This window comes from Hyaena hyaena, unplaced genomic scaffold, assembly GCF_003009895.1.
Source record: "Hyaena hyaena isolate Hyena2069 unplaced genomic scaffold, ASM300989v1 scaffold_158, whole genome shotgun sequence".
NCBI lineage: Eukaryota > Metazoa > Chordata > Mammalia > Carnivora > Hyaenidae > Hyaena > Hyaena hyaena.
Genome location: NW_024080790.1, coordinates 2,311,761 through 2,334,185, shown reverse-complemented (window position 1 = coordinate 2,334,185; position 22,425 = coordinate 2,311,761). Strand labels below are relative to the sequence as shown.

At 41.3% G+C, this 22,425-nt stretch overlaps 1 protein-coding gene across 1 annotated transcript; it reads right to left on the bottom strand.

The window, feature by feature from the left end:
- Window positions 1–255: 255 nt before the first annotated feature.
- BMP10 (bone morphogenetic protein 10) lies at window positions 256–6,429 on the bottom strand. Its single transcript, XM_039239603.1, has 2 exons — window positions 6,096–6,429; window positions 256–1,196 (listed from the first exon to the last, which is right to left on the bottom strand). The coding sequence occupies exons 1-2, from the start codon at window positions 6,427–6,429 to the stop codon at window positions 256–258; spliced, it is 1,275 nt and encodes a 424-aa protein (XP_039095534.1).
- Between the last annotated feature and the right edge of the window lie 15,996 nt (window positions 6,430–22,425).

Here is a 22,425-nt window from a genome sequence, read left to right as displayed (position 1 = left end):
TGACATAGAGGACAATTAGTGTGGCTTGCCACTTGCTATTGGAAATGGCATTGCCAGGAAATGGCAAAAAGAAAAACAGATTGGAAGGGATGAGACTGTATTAGCAAAATATGCATTTCTTACAACGAACTGACCTGCCCACGTCCCTAAGGCAGCAAGCCTCTATCATCTGTACACTCTTATTAAATAATCTCATTAAATAGGAACACAAAATATACACATTTACAGTTATTAAATTAGCACAGAACTCTTCTTCTATCTACAGCCACATTCAGAGACTGCCATGCCTTCATATTTGAACTTGTAGGTGACCACACCTTTGTCTAAGTAGAGGATGGAGATGGGCTCTAGCTTGGTGGGCACACAGCAGGCTTTGGAAGCCTTTTGGGAATTCTTGAGGTGGACCAGGGCCTGGATAATTGCATGCTTTGTGGGTGTGAGATGTTCTGCCAGGGGGTAGTTGCAAACCCCACGGCATTCGTAGGCTTCATATCCAGGTGGGGCGATGATCCAAGAGTCCCAGCCAATCTCCTTGAAGTCGATGTAGAGCGGGGTCCTCTTGCAGTAGTTTCCTTTAGCGTTCCTTCTGATGCGGGCAGTGGAGTCGTAGATGATGTTTGACCTCATCTGCAGCAAAGCTTCTTCTCCGGGTTCGCTGGAATAACCGTCCAGGCCCAAGTTGTCCAACTCCAGAAGTTGCTCATGGGCAATCATTTCATTCAGTTCCTCTGTCCGCTCCTTCTCGTTGCTTTGGTCATCAGAAAACACGACAATCAAAGGGACATGCTTATTCCGGGCACTGGTGTCTATTTCCAGTTGTCCCCTGTCAGCACCCTCGGCCCCGTCGTGTCTGCTCTCGATGTGGACCTCCAGCTGGTGGGTGGATGAACCTGACTTTTGCCAACGTCTAATGGCATCGGTGACATCAAAAGTCTCCCACTCACTATTGGTTCCATAGATCTCTCCTGACACCAAGACCAGCATGCTTCTTTCACCCTCACTGTCCCCTCTGCTCTCTAGTACCTCAAAAATGGTAATTTTCCTGTCTACTCCATCATATATCATGCGGTCTCTTTGCACCAGTGTGTACAATCTCAGTTCAGCCATGACAACTTCTTCATGGTGAGGAATTGACACATTGAAGAGGAGAGGGTATTTTCGGAGTCCGTTAAAACTGGCTGGCTGGGAAAACAGATCTGAACAAAAAAAAAAAAAAGACAAAAATCAGAATTGCAGTGTGTCGCCGAGAAAAGCAGGTGCTTATTTGGAGGGCAATAAGAGGGGCTGTCTTCATGAGAAGCTTGATACTGAGAAATCAATGAGAACAAGCACAACATTAGCATTCTCTGACAGAAAACACTGGAAATTCAGTGGTAGAATACTAAACTACTTTCGCTGCCAAGGCTAAGATGGAAAAAGGATGCCTGATGAATGGGATATCACTCTCCCAACCCTGCTTGCGTAGCTTATCAGCCACAGAATGACAGAGCTGGGAGGAAGCCTGGAGACTGTGTAGGCAAGCCCTCAATCCTTTTAGCCAGTAAGGAGCTGTCAAACTAGACATGGGGCGGTTGTTCTTTTTTGGAAGCTTTTCAGAGATGAGGACTTCATGGCTTTTCATATTTGCATTTGTAATAGGTGGAGATTCCCCACGTGGTTGGCTGAGCACAGGTCTTCCTAAAAGACCTCTATCTACTTTGGGGGTTGGTAAACTATAGCCCATTAGCCATATTGGGCTCTATTTCTGGAAATAAAGCCTGACCCATTTATTTCGGTGTCATCAGTGGCTACTATTGTACTACAATGGCAGAGTTGTGACAACACATGGCCCACAAAACCTAAAATATTTACTATCTGTCTGGCCCTTTACCAAAAGATTTTGCTGACTTCTGCTCTAGACACCAAAATCGGACAAGGTCAACAAAATAGCCATACACTAAGGGGTCACAGCAGATGAATTTTGGGTGTGCGGTCCTCAACAAGGAGGAACAGGAAGAAATGAAACTTGGGATAGAAGGTCTGCTTTAGTCTTCTACCCTTAGCAACCGGCATAGAGTTTGGCACGTAAGAACCACTCAGAATGTTTATGAAATAAATTTTGAAAAGTCCTTTAGTCTCGGAAGCATGCCTCCAAAAGTTACCATCTTGACTTCCTATCTGAGAATTTTACAGGAGCTTGCCCTCAGGTAATACATGACTACAAAATATCCCTGAAGGCATTTTTCATCCATCAAAGGGTTCCATGAAACCAGGACACTAAGGACCACCAATAGAGGGGTTCACTATCATCTCTGGCAGTGTTTTCCCAACTCTACAACCAATTCACGATTTTAGTGGGGTCCTTGTTCCAGATTGTACTCTTTAATATTTTTCTTTCACTTTATAAGATTTTTTTAAATACCCACTATCTCTTTTAGGTCTGTCCTAAGCAACAACATTCATGAAATGAGGGGATTGAGGTAATAGTCATGTGGGCTTTTTTCTGATTCACATTAATGAAAATATTTAATACGGTCTCTCATGATTTACAGCTTTCTCTGGGCACCACTTTAAGTCCTTTCAAACACCAATGCTGGGAAATACTGGTCAATGAAATGAATTTGAATTCTCTAGCATGGCTCTTAAAACTAGCTATAACCAACTCTTGAATGCTGAAAACAAATTGAGGGCTGATGAGGGTGGGGAAGAAGGGAAGGGGGGTGATGGGCATGGAGGAAGGCACTTGGTGGGATGAGCACTGGGTGTTATATGGAAACCAACTTGACAACAAACTATTTAAGGAAAATTAAAGAAACTAGCTATAACCAGGCCTTAACCTCTTGATCGAGGTATAGCTCCCATTCACCCCCTACAGTGCATGGAACGTTGTTAATTGGCTGACTGATATTTGTTGGAAGTTTAAATTGCAAAACTTCCTATTAAAAGTAGACTGAGGAGCACCTGGATTGCTCAATCAGTTAAGCATCCAACTCTTGATTTCAGCTCAGGTCATGATCTCATGGTTCGTGAGTTCAAGCCCCATATTGGCTCTGCACTGACAGTGAGGATCTCCCTCTCTCTCTCTGTTCCTCTCCTACTGTTCATTCTCTCTCTCTCTCTCTCAAATTAAATGAATAAATGAAAACTTAAAAAATAGAGTAGACTGATATCTTCACCATTTGCCAAAACATCCCTTTGCCTTGTGTATTGCACCTTTGGAGATGTTCCACTGACTCTTGGAAAGTCTTCTCCTCTCACCTCCACCTATCTAGCTGTGACCCCTCCTTGTGGGATTTTCCCCCTCTTCACCTCCCTATCTAGAAGTTCACTCCCTTCTAGGTCCCTTGAATATTTACTCTATATCTCTCCTTTGAGCTTTGCCATTTATATCCTTACATTTCAGGTTTATTTTTATGAATGGCTCTTCCCAAGTAGATTGTCACCATGCTGACAGGTACTGCAGCTTAAACTCCTTCTATCCCTCCATGCTACCACAATGCCTTAAACAGAGGGAACACTTTCAAAATATTGATTCATTGATGATTGTGAACGTCAGGTCAAATTGATTTATGGGCATAGCATATGTCCTTAATACATCAAGTAACTTGGGAGTTGTCCCTCTGGCTCTCCTTGGACAGGGAACATGAGAAGATCAAAAATAGGAGAGTAGACTGGTTGCTCCATCCACGACAAAAATGCAGAATAAAAGCCTACGGCAGGGGCGTTTGGGTGGCTCAGTCGGTTAAGCATCCGAATTCAGCTCAGGTCATGATCTCACGGTTTGTGTGTTTGAGCCCCACATCGGGCTCTGTGCTGATGGCTCAGAGCCTGGAGCCTGCTTCAGATTCTGTGTCTCCCTCTCTCTCTGCTCCTCCCCTGCTCATGCTCTGTTTCTCTCTGTCTCGATAATAAATAAACATAAAAAATTTTTTTAAAAAACAAAAACGCTTACAGTAGCGATGGAAGAGATTCCAAAGGAGCACAAGGAAACTTTGGGTGGTGATGAATACGTTTACAATCTTGACTGTGATAATGGTTTCAGCGGATGTTTATATATGTCGAAACCTATCAACTTACATACTCAAATACGTGTAGTTTGTTGTATGTCTATTATACTTCAATAAAGCCATTAAAAAATAAGTCCACTGTACATGTGCATATATACTAAGTAATGGATGGAGATGTTGCATTCTAGGCAAAGGAGCTGATGTCAGTTGAGCATATTTTAATGTTCCAGGTGTTTTGAAAGCATTGTTTTATTTAGTACTTACAGTGACCCTTTCTGCTATTGTGCTCATTTTACACCAGAACAAATGAAGCCTCGATGCAGAGGAGTGACTTCCGTGAAATGATGAAGTGAGTTCAGCAGTGGTAGGAATTAAAGTCATGTTTTTTCTACCTTAAAGGTGCACTTGTTTTCCCCTAATTAGTTAGATTTGGAGGAGGTTTTTTGTTTTTTGTTTTGGTGGGAAGCTGGAGGGATGGGTCTTTGTCTCCTAGACAGCTGCACTGTGCAGATCCAAAGCGCCAAAGGAGGGACAGTAACAGCCATTAGAGCCAGCCCAGTGCGCAATCCGCCTGCAGACTGGCAGAGGTGCCCGCAGCTGGGGTGTCCGCAGAGGGATACCTTCTGGTTTCTCCAGTGTCCAGTGATAAGATGCTCTGCAAACTCCACTTCCTGACCTGCATCATGCAAATCCTCCACGGAAGAAGTGAGGACTGAAAAAAACTCTTGTTTTCCCAGGGGATGTGAACATTTTCCCACCTGCACTCTCAGCCAGGCACCCAGGGCTAGGAAGGGTTCCCGTGGAAGGAAACTATTTATTTTCAATCCAGACTCATCCCCAAAAGGAATCTGTAATTTCAGTTTCCCATTTCCATTATGTTACTAAATGTTACTAAGTAACATTTCCAATGTGTTACTAAATATCTGAAATTTTGCCAGTTATCTAAATTTTAAAGGCACATGATGTCTTCAGGACTGAGCAACACCCACTTCACATTTCCTCCAATGCCTAGAACTTAAGGAATTCATTTGTATTAACTGACGTTCGTTCGGCAATTCATAGAAAATGCAGTGCTTTCTTACTCATAACCTCTTTGAAATAGCTCAGTCACGTTACATAGGTATATTATCCCCAATTAACAAATGAGCAAATTGATGTTCAGAGATATTAAACAAATTATCCAAAACCACTAAGTCAACCGTGTCTCAAAATGCCAAATCCTATGCTATTTCTTTGCTATTACCTTTCTGCTTCTAAGAACGTCTGGTCAACATCAATCAAAACCCTCTTTTGTACCTAGTTAATGACTATGGTAAATATTACAGAATTCATTTCTTTGAATCTACAGCTTTTACCATAGAGATGCCTACTAGTATCATATTGAATAAAAGACTAACTTGCTAGGTCATTAGATTTAGTCACTGGGGTAGATAACATAGTTTTCCTGCTGATATTTAAAGCTTGCATATTACTATTCATAAAGACATTGAAATAAGCTGGATCATTAACTGGGCCATGCATACTTCCTGCACATTATAAACAGTGATTCACGGATAAACACGTTACAGAAACATAACAAAACTTTAGGAAGAACTTCTAAAATACAAATTTTCATCCTGTCTGAATATTTCTTAATTAAGGTCAGAAAGTGGAAACTCACTCAAAGTTCAAATGAAGCACAAATGACAACTTTTGGGTTTTGTCTATTTTCATCATTTACATTCCGAGCAGAAGTTCATGAATTTTTAATCAATTAAAAGACAAACAGAAATTGAGATGTATCTGGAAAACGACACACATAAGTATTGTAGTAGACCAACATAATTTTTTTATTACTTGCTGTTCAAATTAAAAAATTTTAAAGACCCAATTATGATGCCAAAATGGCTTTGGATATAAAGATATTCTTTGGTACCTTTTAATAACATTTGGGAAATGACCATGAAAATGGTATAGACCCAAAATGTGCATTGTTTTTGAGTATCTGTGTACATATACCCTTATACAGATGCATTCACCTTTATCTATATAATTCCCACACATTGTAAATTTACTGATCTCTTCTTGACAAAAGTCCAAGCCAAATTTATCAACAATATGGAAACTTACCTTCATTCTTGAAACTCCTAATGATGTTGGCAGATGGCATGGAGGTCCGATCTGTTGCAAATTTGTTGTAGAGCTCCAGCATGTACTCTGGTGGGTCGACCTTGGCCGAATCCTGCGAAGGGATGTCGGATAGGTTCAGTGTCTTGAGGAATTCATTCTTCATGCTCTGCAGCAATGTGTTAAAGTCGACACCATCTTGCTCTGAGAAGACATCATCGAAGAGGGGCATATCTTCTTCCAGAGGCGACCGCTCCAGACTCATGATGGGGCTGCCAGAAACCGATTGAACCGCCAGGCAGACGAGAGCGTACAGCTGCAGGGCCAGAGAACCCATGACTCTGCTCAAGCCCCCAGGCCAACCGGGGAAGGTTTAGCTCTCCTGGGCTCTAAGTGGCAGTTTTATCCTGTAGCGCATTAATGTCTCGTGTCACTGGAGACAAGTTTGGAAACTCTTCCCCTCTTTCTCCCTCCCCCCTACCACTCTTCCTCTCCCCTCAAAAGTCAGGTTGCAGTAATTGGATAACAAAATCCCCTATAGAGGCCTAGCCTTTCTTATCTCCCCAGTGTAAACTTGTGCACCAGATTTTGTTTCTATCTTGCGATCCTTTTTTCTTTTAATGAGCATTTTGTAAACATTTCCACATTCTGACACTGGCAAAGAGATAGGACAATTTTCTCTTCACAGAAGCTCTGTTTCTTTTCCTTTCAATCCACTTCCTTTTGGCAGGAATGTCTAAGTTCTGCTTTTATGCGGTTCACTTTCACACATGCCTAGAATAGATATTAAGAATCAACCAGCGCAATACACATCAGTGGCAACACGTACTAATTCAAGTGATAGGGCTTCCATCCTCACATCAACATTTTGGAAGAAAGATCAAATATCCAACATCTCTAAGTTAAGTTAATAGATACAAATGAATTTATGTAAATTTTTAGAAGCTTACGTTTTTAGAAACAGGGAAGTATAAACTTTGTGGTCAAGGGCCTTTTCATACTGATTTAATCTGGCTAAATGGCTTTTGAAACATAGGGTGAGTGTTTAATTATAATAGCAACTAAAATTTCTTAGGTGCTTTCCTATAAACAGGCATTGTGCTAAGTGCTTTCATATATCACCAAATGTGCTCCCTATAATAACCCTATTCGTATACCCATCGCACATATGGGTCACCAAAATTCAATTACTTGCTAGAAGTCATGGAACTACAATGTGATAGAGTCAGAATTTGAACCTAGGCATTCTGACTCTTATAAAAAGGAGAAAACAGACTTTTCAACCGGTGTTCTCTGAGATTGGGGCAAGGGCTAAGTAAGCCCCAGCCTAGCCTTCCCTAGAGAGTCCATGGCCAGGAGGCAGGCAACGATTTGCAGCTGGACATGGAGCTCAGGTCCTTCGGCCTGGCGATGAGTTATTAGGATGGCCCAAATCTCTGCCAAATCCATCTGTGTGGCTAAGCCAAATTGATCAGGTGCTTTCAAATAAAATTTTGGCCAACAACATTATGAGGCAGATGAAAAATGCCAAATCCCTTTGTCTGAGAAACAGTGGTGAAATTGATAGGGTGCCTGGTTTAGGAAGGACAAAGCAAGTTCATCTCACATTATGGCCCAGTTAGTGGCAGTATTGGTGTGGTGCGGTATAGTGTGTTGGGTAGAAAACTCCAGGGAGTGCTCTCGCCCATGAGGTGGTGGGACTGGTGTCTCCTGCCTTGTTCAGTGCACTCCTTGCGCAATTACAGATCCCTGGCATGGTGTCCAGAAAGCTGGTTCCAGGTATTTGGTACACTGGAATACTCTTAGTTTCTGAGTTAAATATCCCTACGTTTACCCAAATAGGTTAGCTACAATATCTGCATGATCCTTTTTCCTGTAAATTCCCTACTCAGCCACCTTCTGATTCTTTCATCCCCTAAAATGCAAGTTTACAGCAATGTTTTTGAACTACCACAGAAAGACTTGTATTCTGAGGAAAAGTGTCTCCTCAAAATTGTCCATTTGTTTAGTAGTTGTTGATTTTGATTTGGTGCTCTATCTTGGCTAAGGCTCCTGCTCCTGTATTAGAAAGAGAATTGTAGACTAGAAATAGACCCTAACAGGTCCACAAGTGAGAGAGTCCAATCCACCCTGGGGATGGGCTTTAACATGAGGTTTCTGACAGCATACCAAGCGGGGCCCTTGTATCATGTCCTGCATCAAAACAAGCACCCGTTTCTCTTCACACACACACGGATGTCAACGCACACTCCAAAACTCTGAATGGCAGGCATGTGCGTGTAACTGCCTCAGGACAGCAGAGTAAGTGGCGGTACTTACAGCCCGGGTGCACTGGCTTCAAAGGTCAGGAGGAGGGACGGGCATCTCACGTCACAGAGCTCCAGCTTTTTGCATTCTTAGGGGAAAGACATGCAGCTGAGATTTCCCCGAATTCCTTATAGTTGGTGTTGGAGTAACTGTTGGGGTTGAACATCTGGTCTGGTCTCTGCATCAAAAATGTTTATATTTTTGGCTGACTTAAATATAAAATAAGAAAATGTCTATAACCACATCTCAATGCCTATGACTTCTTGAAATGCAACGTCCCTAAGCCCCACCTCTGTGCTGGGGATGGACAAGGAAGGAGATTGGGCTCCATGCATGGAGGAGAGAGGCATAAGCCTTCACCCTCATCCAGGCCTGGAATACCTTGCATTTTAGCTGCAATGTCTTTATCTGCACGATTTTACGTAGAAGCTTCTCCTGATGGCTCTCATCTGACTTTAAAAGGTCCAAATATCTCCACATTCCTTCCCCTATCTTGATTTTCAGGACGCAATCTGTTCTATTACTTTGCACTGTCTCATTATTTTGGATCCCTTTCATTTGGAATGTGTTATAATCCGTTTAGAGTAGATGGAAGATGACTATTTTGCTGAGTCAAAGATAATAGGCATGTCTAGATGTTTTAAGAGAAACTCCATGGATGGAAGGCGAAATATTAACTAACATCATGCTTATCAATTCCACCACAAAATGCTTCAGAGTCTCCGCTTTACAAAGTTGTGGGCCAACTTTTAAGACTGGTTCTAGTAACTGTACATACTCTAAGGATCTCACTGAACTCTATTGGATTTTTCAAAGGGATCTGTGATCCAGGGAAGGTTAGATCCCTTGGACAACACCCATGTGAATGTTGCTATTCCCTGTTAGGACTGAGCAGGTCCTGAAGAAATGTAATCAGCAAAATTGTCTTCACTGACAAATGGTCACTAAAATTAGATCTTTGGACATGACTCCAGGTTTTTGGAACCACTTCCACTCTGGACTCCACTTCAGAAGCCTGATACTACTCTTGCTACTTAGGAATTTTCAGGACTTTGAGGCATACCTTCTCAAACCACGTATGGTAATAAAAATATTTAGCAGGCCATGTAACAGGTCCAAGCCAATCGAAACAGATACAAGGTAGAGTGCCAGAGCGGGAGCCTAGAGGCCTCAAGCTTCACTTAATGAGCTCTAGGTCTTGGGGAGTTTGGGGTGGGATACTGGTGGAAGGGCTTGGGAAACAGCTATTTACCAAGCTGTATGGAATATTACAGTTGTACTATGTATAACAGGTGCATGTAAGTATTGCCTAAAACTGCTAAGCCAGAGCTCTGCAAGCTACAAGCCATTAGAATTTGCTAACTGTACATGAGCATAGACAGCCTGCACTGATTACTCCCTTGCCTGCCACTAGAATCTGCTTTCTGGCTGCCTCTCATTCCCCAGCCCAGATCTTTCCCATCGTACTGAGACTTAGGAAACTATTTGGGCCGCCTTTGTCCCTCGGCCGGTTCAGAGAGCTCCTGCTCTTCTCTGATATCATCTGCCCCAATGTCTCCTCGAAGATTGGAAGCTGCCTCGACAGTGACATTTCCCATCAATTCATATTTCAGAGTCCACATTTTCAGTCAGGAAAGTGTTTCCTTGCTTCTTCTGAGCCCTCAGCATTTAGGTTGCTACTCACCTGAGGGTTATCAGTCTACCAAGTGGTTCTCACACAGCAACACACAGGGGCCATCTCCTCAACTCAGCTCCTCCAAAGTCTGTGGTTTAAATACTCCCTTTCTTCCTTCTATAACCTTCCACATGAGCCTTTCATTCACCAATCAGGCTTCTCATGTGAATATTCATCAACAATTAGGCTAGTGATAGGGGCACCTGGGTGGCTCAGTCAGTTAAACATCCGACTTTGGCTCAGGTCATGATCTCACAGTTCCTGAGTTCGAGCCCTGCACTGGACTCTGTGCTGACAGCTCAGAGCCTAGAATCTGTTTCAGATTCTGAGTTTCCCTTTTTCTGCCCCTCCCCTGCTCATGCTGTCTCTCTCAAAAATAAATATGCATTAAAAAGTTTTTTTCTAAATAATAATTAGGCTAGTAATAAAAAAATTCAGTCCTTTGTCACAGTTTTCCCCTCAAGATTTCTCGTACATACCTACTATATGCCAGGTACTGTTCAAAAAAACACCTAAAGAAAACAGACCAAACCCCTGACCTTGTGGAGTTTACTTTCGAGCTGGGAGAAGAGAGACAATAAACAAATATGCAACTGAACTGAAGTGTCAGTTGGGTGGTGATAAATACAGTGGAGAAAAACAAAAGTAAGAGGGCAAGAAATGCCAAGGAGAAGGGGCAGCTATTTCACTGTCAAGTCTAGGAAAGGCCTCCCAAATGGAGGCAAGGGAGCCAGCCATGCAGGTCCATGAAGAAAGAGCATTGCAGGCAGAGGGAACAGCCCATGCAAAGACCCTAAAGTGACAGCATGTTTGGGAGGCTCAAGCATCAGTGAGAAGGTCAGGATGGGTATTAAAATCAAGTAAGGGGGAGAGTTACAGAAGATGAAGTCTAAGAGAAAGCAGGGGCTGGACCACTTAGAAGGTCCTGGATTATTTTTAATAGCCTTACTATACAGATACATAACTTTGCCTTTTCCTTTTTGTCACTGACCACTTACTTCATCTTAAGGGTTTTTCACGTTGCCACAGAGTCTTCACAGCCAGTAATGTATTCATAGTATTCATATATTTGTTTCCTTGAAATGTGGGTCTGAAAAAGAGAAATTATGGAGTGGTCAGATAACATTTATTCTCCATAGAATGCCACCAGTCTCAGAAATATATGGAAACTAATAGTCTGTGCCACATCACCTCTTTCCTGGATTGTGGTAATAGGCTACTAACTGCTTCTGTCCTCACCTCCTAGCAGTTTATTCTCAACCTGGCACCTAGATCCTGATATGACATCATATCATCACTCCTTTCCTCACTCAGAGAAAAAGACAAAGTCTTACAAAAGCCCACATGGCCCTCCATTATGTCTGTGAGGTCATTGCCTCTAGCTAACTCCACGCGAGACCCAGTGGCCACGCTGGGATTCTTTAACACCCCATGCACGTTCCCGCTTTACAATCTTTGCCTCAATTGCTCCTCTGTCTGAAACAACCTCTCCCCCCTTAGTTGACATAGTCACACTTGCCACCTTCTAGGCTTTGCTCAGAAGTAGCCTTCTCCATGAAGCCTGCTCTGAACACCCGATTGGAAACAGCAGCCTGCCAAGCAATCTTAAACCTACTTACCTGCTCTAGCACTTCCACTCACCTCCTAACATAAGATACAATTTTTTAATATAGCTTGCACACGGTTTTCTGTCTCCCTCTCTCTGCCACCCATTCCTTATTCCCTAGCAAGAATATGTGTTCCACATATTCAGTCAGTAAGTGCCTAGAGCTTTACTTGCCTAGCACATGGTACTTAATAAACAGTCATTGAAGGAATAAATCATAGCAAACATTCAAATATTATCTTCCTTAGATTACTTACACTAATTTCATAAAAGTAAAAATTCCACTTAAAATAAACATCCATTATTAAAGTAGGCATGCATTTTCTTGAGACCCCTTCTGCATATCTGGATCAGTCTTTATACCATCTTTATCACACATCTAAAATTTTGCAAATAATTAATTTGCCATTCTAAAATCTTATTACCACATACACAAAGTGTTTACATGAAGCATACAAAAAGTTTGATGAAAATAATAAAACTGAAATAACCATGTATCCAACACCCAGTTTAAAAGTGGAAAAGGCCTAGGGCATTTGGGTGGCTCAACCAGTTAAGTGTCAGACTTCGGCTCAGGTCATGATCTCAGTTTGTGAGTTTAAGTCCCATGACAGGCTCTGTGCTGACAGTTCAGAGCCTGCAGCCTGCTTCAGATTCTGTGTCTCCCTCTCTCTCTGGCTCTTCCCTGCTTGTGCTCTGTCTCTCTCTCTCTCTCTCTCTCTCTCAAAAATAAACAAAACACTTAAAAAAGTGCAAAACGCCAGTTACCTTTAAAACTTACAGTGAAACCCTTACCAATTTGTCTCCTTCTCTTCAGTAGATGTAACTAACTACTAGACTGAATTTTCTGCTAATCAATCTATTACATTTTTGTGGTTTTCTACATATGAACAAATCCCTAAAAATACAGTTTATTTTGCCTATTTTAATTTACACATAAATAATCATGCTGTAAGTTCTCTTATACAACTTGATTTTTTGCACTCAACAGGACAGTTATTGGATTTACAAATACATAAGATTTATTTGTTCATTTCTCTGTTGATAAGGCACTTGGATTTCTTTTCTCCCTATTCCATACAGTATTGCTATGAATAATCTTATTGCCAAAGTGTTTTTCCAAATGATTTTCCCAGTTCTGTCTGTTTCTCACGGGAGGGGTTCTTATTGTTCCATGTCCTTGCCAACACTTGTGTTGGTTGACTTCAAGGACTCTGGTTGAGGCTTGTGGACTGTCTCTTCTGTTGCTCTCCTGGCATCTGCAACAGAGCATGAGATCACCTTCTGGACAGAAGGCATAATTTGAGTTGGGAAGCAAGCACTGTTTTAAAGTATTGTGTTGGCTCCCACAACTCTATAATGAATGATTCAACCCATGCAAATCATGGTACCCAGGAGCAAAAAGTGTTATTGAAAGACAGGAAAGGAGACTTACATAAATGTAGCAACATTCCAAGTTCATGAATAAGACAATATAATAAAGATGTCAATATTCCCTAAATCCCTACATAGATTCAATAAACTTTCAGTCACAATCCTAACAGGACTTTTAATAAAACTTGGAAAGATGACCCTAAAATATAAGTGTAGGAACAAAGGGCTAAGAATAGCTAAGACAACTTTGGAGAATTTGATGATAGATTTTGCTCACCAACTATTAAAACCCATTAATAATCAAGACGATGCTGTATTGTTGTAGGAAAAGATCAAAACAGAAAAGAGTCTAGAAAAAGACTCCCAATTATGAAAAAAAAAACAAAAAGGTATATGATGCTGGCATTTTGCAGGTAAGTGGTAAACAAAATTGATGCTTTGATAAATGGTGCTGGGATCGTTTATTGGAAATGCTGGTTGCCTACTTCACTCTTTATGCAAAAATCAAATCCGGATGGTTTAAGTCTTTACTATGAAAGAGCAATTTTGAACTTTTCTCTTGATGCCCTGCAGGCCCTTAGGAAAAGTTCTGAGAGAATGGTGCCTCTTTTTCTACGAACTACTATCTAATCTGCTATCTCTAACTCTTGAAAATAACAAGAAAATAAATGATTATCTTATCCTCCTTTGCTCAAAAAAGAAGAAAAGACAGCCCACATTCAGAAAAGGTATATAAATTGATATTAACCATCAAATTCCAGAAAGACAAAGAATTATGATGATGATTAACTCAAAAAAGTTTCACTAAGAATTTCTTAGAATAGTGAGGGGCCCACTGTGTGGCTCAGTCAGTTGAGCATCTCACTTCAGCTCAGGTCATGGTCTCAAAGTTTGCGGGTTCAGGCCCTACGTGGGGCTCTTTGCTGATAGCTCAGAGCCTGGAGCCTATTTCGATTCTGTGTCTCCCTCTCTCTCTGCCCCTCCCTGCTTGTGTTCTCTCTCTCTCCTTTCCTAAAACAAATAAATAAACATTTAAAAATTAAAAAAAATAGAAGAGTGAGTTTCCCAGTTACATTTTAAATCGAGTTTCTCTCCTTTCACATTTATTCATGGAATGAGGCAAGCTTTTACATGTTACAGAAGATTATATGATCTGCATCTTAAGTAACATTTTCATAGTTCTTTGAAGCTAACAAAATCTTGTTTGGCCTGTGCTTCTTAAGTAGCAAATACTAAAAATGAAAATGCCCGCTGCCCTAGGATATCCTACAAGTGGAATAGGCTGCCCACCAGCATGCTCGAGGTGTTTGACAGCTGTGCTAAGCAACCATACAGGGTGCAAAGACAAAGATGCAAACCCAGCCAGGGCTCTCTGCCATCACACTGAGATAAGTCAAGCCCTTTAACACCAGAGGCTGCTAAGGGTTTATTCCACACTCTCAGCAAGATAAGCTGCCATTCACGCCTCACAAGACACTCAGATCTGGAAAGCAGCTTAGAAGAAAAACTAAGAGCCATGAGGTAAGGAAATGAGTGTATTTCCAGTTGTTTGTACTCCAGTTCCGGGAGGAACCATGAAAAGCATGTCTCCTGGGCTTTCCAAACATGTTAATGTGGAACAGGGGAGAAGAATAACCCCAGAGTCCTACGCTAAGTCCCGCTGTACGTCAGCCATCTGTCCCCATTACCTGAGGCTCGTTTCGTGAAGGGGGCATTTGTTTCCCCATTTTATAGTTGGAACTCAGGTTCAAAACAATTAAGTGGATCCTCCTGATGTCATAGAGTTTGGAGAAACTTGATTTTAAACTAACTGCTCCCTCTGATTTGTCCAAAGAGGCTGATCATCCATATAGTTGGGCTCTGAGAAGGTGGATGGGGCATGACGTAAAACCTGGACAGCATGGTTATAGGCATAAATCAGGTGTAGAGGGGTGGGCTTCTCTGTACGAGCTGTTAATGTGGTTTCTCTGAAGGCTGAATGCGCACTTTAATGTTTTTAAGATTTCCTAAGAAGGTTTCAATTTCAAATGTTCTGTCCTGTTTCCCCAGAGATACAAGCAAAACATGAGTTCCCCTTTCTTTTTTTCATTAAGAAAATATGGTCATCTTGTCTGTAGAATTCGGTGTGCATACATTCAGAACAAGTGACACACATTTCCTCTATAAGAGCCCCATCAGGACCCTCCCTAGGGAGCTGCAAGGTCAGGACAAACACACTCAGGATATTGAATTTGGAAAGAGACTGGTATAAGATGATGGATACCTGGAAGGGAAAAACAAAACAAAACAAAACATGGTTTTATTTTAAAAGATTTGTTTCAGCCAAATCAGTATGTGAATATCAGTGTCATAGTCTGAGAATGTATAACCATATACAATGTTACAAAAGTAACCCTTTGTTCCCCGGCTCATGAACCACTGAGGCAAATCCCATAACTGAGAATCGTTGCCTCTCAAAGTGTGAAGGAACATCAGAGGTCAGCTCAGCTGGACTCAGACACTCTGCAGGAAGAGAGAAGGAAGGAGAGACAAATAACTGAGACCCCCTTATCAGTGGGCAGCCATTCTTCTGAATACTTTCACTTGACAAGTTCAGAAGGTTGCATGCCAGAAGGGCTTCTTGGAGAAGGTCTTCCGTATCAGAGCGATAGCCTAAGTGTGTTGTGACAGAACCGTTGCTGGGCATCATACATTTCCTTGTGGAATCACAGTCTACTTGTGACCCATCTTCATTAAATGCCATGCATACAACAAAGAAAAAAAGACTTGAAGCAACGAATAACCTTTGGATTTATAGGTAATGTTGGGACAGCAAATCTATTTACAGAATCCAGTTTCTGTTTTCTAAACCAAACGAGATAGTCACTTCTGCCTTAAAAGGCTCAGTCACTCCCAAGTATATATCTTTTTGTTACTTCCCTTCAATGGAAAAAGGTCAGGTTACAGAGTCAAGTTCCAATCTAATTATGTGATGTCATAAGACAGCAATTCTGTTTAAGCAATCTTTACAAAGCGATGTGAATATATGCCTGGAAAAATGACAAAGTGAATTTTAGATAAGTCCTTCAATGAAGCCTGTTCTGATACAATTTACTTTGTGTGGAAGTTCAGGAGACCAAAGCCATTTACATGGTCTTTCACATGCCCTCTAAAATTATTATTAGTGAACTGTCTATGAAGGCTTTATGTTTAAGCCTAGTTGGTTAATTACCTCTGGGGACTTTGTGCAGTTGGGATTGATAACAGCATCAAAAAGGAATTCTAGTGAAGAATAACAACAGAATTCTTTGAAGAGTCAACCAGACAACTAAATGGAGTTTGGATAGATGAATAAGAGACAATTGTAGGACTTTTTTAAAAAGTAGATATCTGTAGTCACTTAATTCTAACACTCACACCATACAGCAATCATTGGCTTAGCTAACATGAAACACCAGAGCCATAAAGCCAAGTGACCAAATTTGTGATAAAGCAGATTCCAAAATGTGCAGACCCAAGCTGTTATTCTAGGCACAAGAATGGTCATTCTCGGTTGCATGGTTAACATACTTGTGAGTTGTATCAGCTTCCCTGAGATAAGGTTAGAATGCCTGTCTTCTTGAATACCACAGATTTAAGGGCAGAGGCTGTATTCCATTCATTTATCCTTGGAAAGTAGTATGGAGCTTGGCACATAGTATCTGCTCAATGAAATCAATAAACAAAGGAGCACATTTTTGATGTGACACCATCCCATATTTATCTGCTTGGGTTTCATATAGTGCTGTACAGAGATTAAGCTGAAAGATGTTCTGAAGAATCTGTATTTAAATTAAGGATACTAGCATCCCTAAATGTCTCAATCTTCCTCAACTCTATGGGTGCATTCTAACCCCTAAAAGCACTTACATCTTTTGCCTCCTGCCATCCATCCATCCATCTTCTGTCCCAGGTCATACCTACCTATGCTCCTTCCTTAGTGGGGTCTCCTTTGAAAATATTGAGGTTCTTTTTTTGACCATTTTTTAAATTGATTATGTTAATTATATTGTTAGGGTTTGACTCATGAGAATTCTGGTCCTCACATGGCTGATGAGACAAGAAGGGTCTGGGCATCTTCCAATTAGGAGGCCACATCCTTCCCAACCTACCAATCCCTTCCCCAGGTCTTTAAGATGAAGGTCTCTGGACTCCCTTCTTGTTCTTTTTAAAAAAATGATTAATTAATTTATTTGTGAGAAAGAGAGAGAGCATGAGCGAGATAGGGGTAGAGAGGGAAGGGGTGAGAGAATCATAAGCAGGCTCCGCACTGTCAGCATAGAACCCGATGCGGGACTCTAACCCATGAACGTTGAGATCACCACCTGAGTCAAAAGCAAGAGTCAGTCACTTAACTGACTGAGCCACCCAGGCACCCATGGGCCCCTTCTTGTTCTTAATGTGCTTTCTCTGTGGTTGTTTTTCTTCTCAAATGGATTGAACTGTGACCCACAGGGAGACAAAGAGACTGTTGCTGCCCCCTGAGCTTTTAGCCTGCATACGGCCAGAGAAAAGATGTTCTTCTGCTTGGTACAGTCGAGCTCATCAGGAGACTGCATTAGGTTTGGGGCAAAAATCCTCCGGGAAATAAAATTATTTTGGTTGGAACATCCTCCTGCTGCATAAATGTTGCTCCCCGGGGCTTGTGGTGGTGACATCAGGCAGCTCTCTGAGAAGTCAGGAATCTTGAGCCCCAGCCAGAGGCAACTTATCATGGCTAATAGTTCATCATTCACCACCACCACTAGAACAAATGTTTGTTAAGCACCTGCACTGTGTAATGCACAGCGGCACGAGGCTGGCAAGGAACGCCACAGCACTGGCAACCCTGACAGTCGTAACAGTAACAAAAACAGCTGCAATTTATATAAGTCCTTCTCTGTGCCCTGCATTTGGTCCCATGCTTTTATGATCAAGGTGTTCTCCATCCATCATCTCCATTTTACAGATGAAGAGTCTGGTCGGAGGGCCAGGAAGAAGAAGATCTAAGATTGATACCAGCTCTTTTCAATTGTAAAGCCCAGTCGTTTCCTTCAACACTGCACTCCCCAGGAGGGAGCGATTTGATGGAAGGAGGTGGGAAGAGTAGGAGCCAGGAGTAGGAGGAGACATTATAGAAAGGGGAACATTACCTGTGATGGAGGGAAAGTGGAAAAGATGGGTAGAGCCAGAGCCACATTTGAGGTGGTAGAAGTTAGAGAATTTCATAACTAATACCTTCCATTTCTTCTAGGAAGTAAGAGGCAACATCATTGGGTGTGTAAAATAAGTGTGAAGATGAGGCAGGGGTGATGATGATGATGATGATGGTGATAATAATAATAACAATAAGAGTAACAAATGTTGAGTCCCCCATGTGTCTGAGAATGCTCTAATTTCTTTACATGAATGATTCTTTTTCACTCTCATAATTCCAAAAGATAGGCACCATTTTGACACTGCAGGAAAATGAAGCTCAAAGAGGTGAAATAATATACCTACTGTGGAACATGTACCGAGTGGTGGAACTGGGACTTTGACCCAGACAGTTTGCCTCTAGACCTCAAACCACAGAGGGGCAAGTGAGAAGCCTTTTGGGGACACATGGAAAGATGGCTCTTAACTTACTTTTCACTTAAAAGATAAAAATTGGGGGGCAGCTGAATGGATCAGTCAGTTGAGCATACAACTCTTTTTTTTTAATTTTTAAAAAATATTTATTTATTTTTGAGAGAAAGAGAGAGAGAGAGAGAGGCAGAGTGTGAATGGGGGAGGAACAGAGAGAGAGACACAGAATCTGAAGCAGCACACACAGAGCCCAACACTGTGCTCAAACCCACGAACCAGGAGATCATGACCTGAACATTGAGTCAGTCAGACACTTAACGAACTGAGCCACCCAGGCGCTCCATGAGCGTCCAACTCTTGATTTCAGCTCAGTTCATGCTCTCACAGCCCCATGTTGGGCTCCACACTGAGTGTGGAGCTTGCTTAAGATTCTCTCTCTCCCTCTGCTCCTCTCCCCAACTTGCCTGCTCTGTCTCTCTTAAAAAAAAAAAAAAAAAAAAAAAAGATGAAAAAATGGTGGTCTGAGAGGTTGTGTGTGGAAGGCAATTTTTAGCTTAGCACAGTTGAATTGAGAACAGAGCAGCAAGGCCAGCATGTCAAGGAGGTAGCTGAAACTGATGTTCAAGACAGAAATGAGATGTAGAGTTTCCACAGTGATGCCACATCATATACATATGACGTTGTAGGTTCCAAAATTTCAAGTTAGTGAACAATACAATTCAACATATATACAAATCCCAACCTTTAAGAACGTCACTAAAACATATTTCCATCCGTAAAATACAGTAAAATGTAACATAAATTTTAAGCAACCCCTATAGAATCTTAACCAGTCCATACAAGTAGGACCAGAGCCATTTCTGTATCTACTAAAGCCAACCCTACTTTGAATTTCAGTAATACTGTAAACCTCAGGAGTAAACTTGGCCTGCGGAACCACAGTGTTGATAGCAAATATCGTGAGCTGCTCTGAGACAGTACCTGGGCAAGCACATGGGTGAAGAAAGTAGACAAATGGGCTGCTTCACTTCAGGAGGCGGCCTTCAGTGGAAATAGCCAGAGATCAACAGTGAGAAAAAGAGGTTGGGGGGCAGCTGGGAAGGAGGACGGCAAGAGCCAGAGGCCTGGAGAGAAGGCCTTCTCCAGGGAGCAGATAAAGATGGACTCCCGCTTTATTTCCTTTACTCCTTGCTATTCTTGATTTGGAATGGAGCCAATGACAGGTTAATTTCCCAATAAAAAGTTCTTCCTGTGCTGGATTACTGCCGATGAAAATGCCCGGTTCCAGTGTCACTCACTCAAGAGTTTTATTAAATTAATGAGCATCTCAGGTAAGAATTGGTAAAACATTGTAATGCGATCTGCACTGGTTTTTTTCTTTTTACCAGTATCATTGCCATTTCTCAGACTGTTTCCATGTGCTCCTCCCCGCCACCCTCAACCCATCTCCCATCGCTCCCGGACAAGGTCACAGCCCCCTCAGCCCAGCACAAATGTGGCACACTGCTTTCCCACCTATGCAGAAGGACACTTCTACAGGACCTCACTCTTTTCGTGGGGCTCTCAACAAGCACGCGGCTTTCTCGTGTTCTCTGGCACATCTTGCCCTTCATGAGGCCGGCAGATAGGGGTACTCCTACATCAGCTGTTAACTGAATCTGTAGATAAATTTCTACTTTTTTTTTTTATTTTACTCTTAGGAGGGTCGATTTTATTTTCACTTTCATGACTTGAAAACCCAATTTAAAATGTATTGCCCAGAGTCCGACACAATTTAGCCTTGGATTTTCTTCCTTTTAGAGAGTAACCCTGTGGCCAGGAAACCTTGATCCTTGTTCTGATTGAACAGTTTTCTTAACCCCTCAAAGCCTTACTTTCATCATCAGCAAATAAGGGGACATGATAAGGCTTGGTTCTAATTAATTATTGTTATTACGAAAGTAGAGATCAATTCAGCTCCACACTTTGAAACTATGTATTCTCCCTTTTAGTTAAATCTTTTCATAAAATTTAATATCTTCTCAATCTTCTATCACGGCCTAAGTTATGAATCAAACCCTTTAGAAAACTTAGAAAAAAATGTTTAAATGATTAAATGAATCCACAGTTGACTCTCATTTAATGAGATAGTTTCATTCATTGGAACAGCCTATTTCATTTCTGCCGGCTAATGTAGCCATTAGGATATTCCATACAAAAGAAGGTCAAACCCTGAACTCCAACCAAGCCTCCATTTTGTGTCTGCAAAAGGAAAAAAGTTAATGGAAAGCACAATATGCAAACCCAGGAGTAATATAGGGTATCTGCCAGGCTGTCCTCCCTGGCTGTGTGGGTGTGAATGAAATGATCAGAGCCAACAGAGGTAAAGTGAAGAAGTATGGATATAAGAAATTTACAACCTTTACCGTATGGGCTTAGGAGTAATTCATTTGCTCTATCCTCTCTTCCTCCTCTCCTTCCCACATTCCTCTTTTTTCTCCTTCCTTTTTCCTTCTCTTGTCTCTTTCCTTCTACCTTCCCAGCCTCCATTCCTAAATATATGCTTTGAGTGTTTCAGGTTGCTAAATTTTTTTCATGTATACATTGAGGAAGGAAAGCTTGCCTAGTATATAGTACTCTCCATTCCCTTCCATGTGAGTGGACCCTTACAGTTATCCTGTGGAATAAGCAGGGCAGACAAAATCATCCTCTTTATGTAAATGGGGAAACCAAGATGCCAAAAGATGAAATGACTCTTCCCGGATAAACCTTTTATCAAAGACCTTTTACAGTGATCATAAGTCAGGACTGAGGGTTAATAGTTAAACTAGGTCTAAGCGAAAGTGAATGAGGAGCTAGACAGGGATTTTTTTTTTTTAAGTAAAAATAAAATGTGCTGGACAGCATCAGAACAATAAATTTAGTGGGTTGTTTAATGGTTTTAATAATTTCAAATACTTGATATAGGTTTCAGTATTCTATAGAATGTTTGCTGACAGTATTTTAACACTTGGAATTAATAATTTGGGCAAAACTAGGCACAATGATATCCCATCTCCCTCCTATGGATGACACTTGACTTTTCTCTGTATTAATCTACAGATATGTCTCACATAATATGTTTCATATGAGCCCAAATATAAGGTAATTCCCCTGTTTTTTTCCAATGAAAGGTAAAAAGAGAAATACACTGGGTGGAGGCGTCTTGAATACATATCTTTTAAAAATATAGATGATTGCACCAGGAACCATAAAATACCTAGGAATAAATCTAACCAAAGATGTAAAGATCAGTATGCTGAAATCTATAGAAAATGTATGAAGGAAACTGAAGAAGACACAAAAAAATGAGAAAACATTTCAGGCTCATGGGTTGGAAGAATAAATATTGTTAAAATGTTGATACTACCCAAAGCAATCTACACATTTAATGCAACCCCAATCAAAATTGCACTGACATTCTCAAAGCTAGCACAAACAATCCTAAAATTTGTATGGAACCATAAAAACCTCAAATAACCAAAGTAATATTGAAGAAGAAAACCAAACAGGAGGCATCACAATCCCAGACTTTAGCCTCTACTCCAAAGCTGTCATCATCAAGACAGTATGGTATTGGCACAAAAACAGACACATAGACCAATGGAATAGAATAGAGAACCCAGAATTGGACCCATAAATGTTTAGCCAACTAATCTTTGACAAAGCAGGAAGGAGTGCCCAATGGAAAAAAAGACAGTCTCTTTAGCAAATGGTGCTGGGAGAACTGGGCAGCAACATGCAGAAGAATGAAACCAGACCACTTTCTTACACCGTACACAAAAATA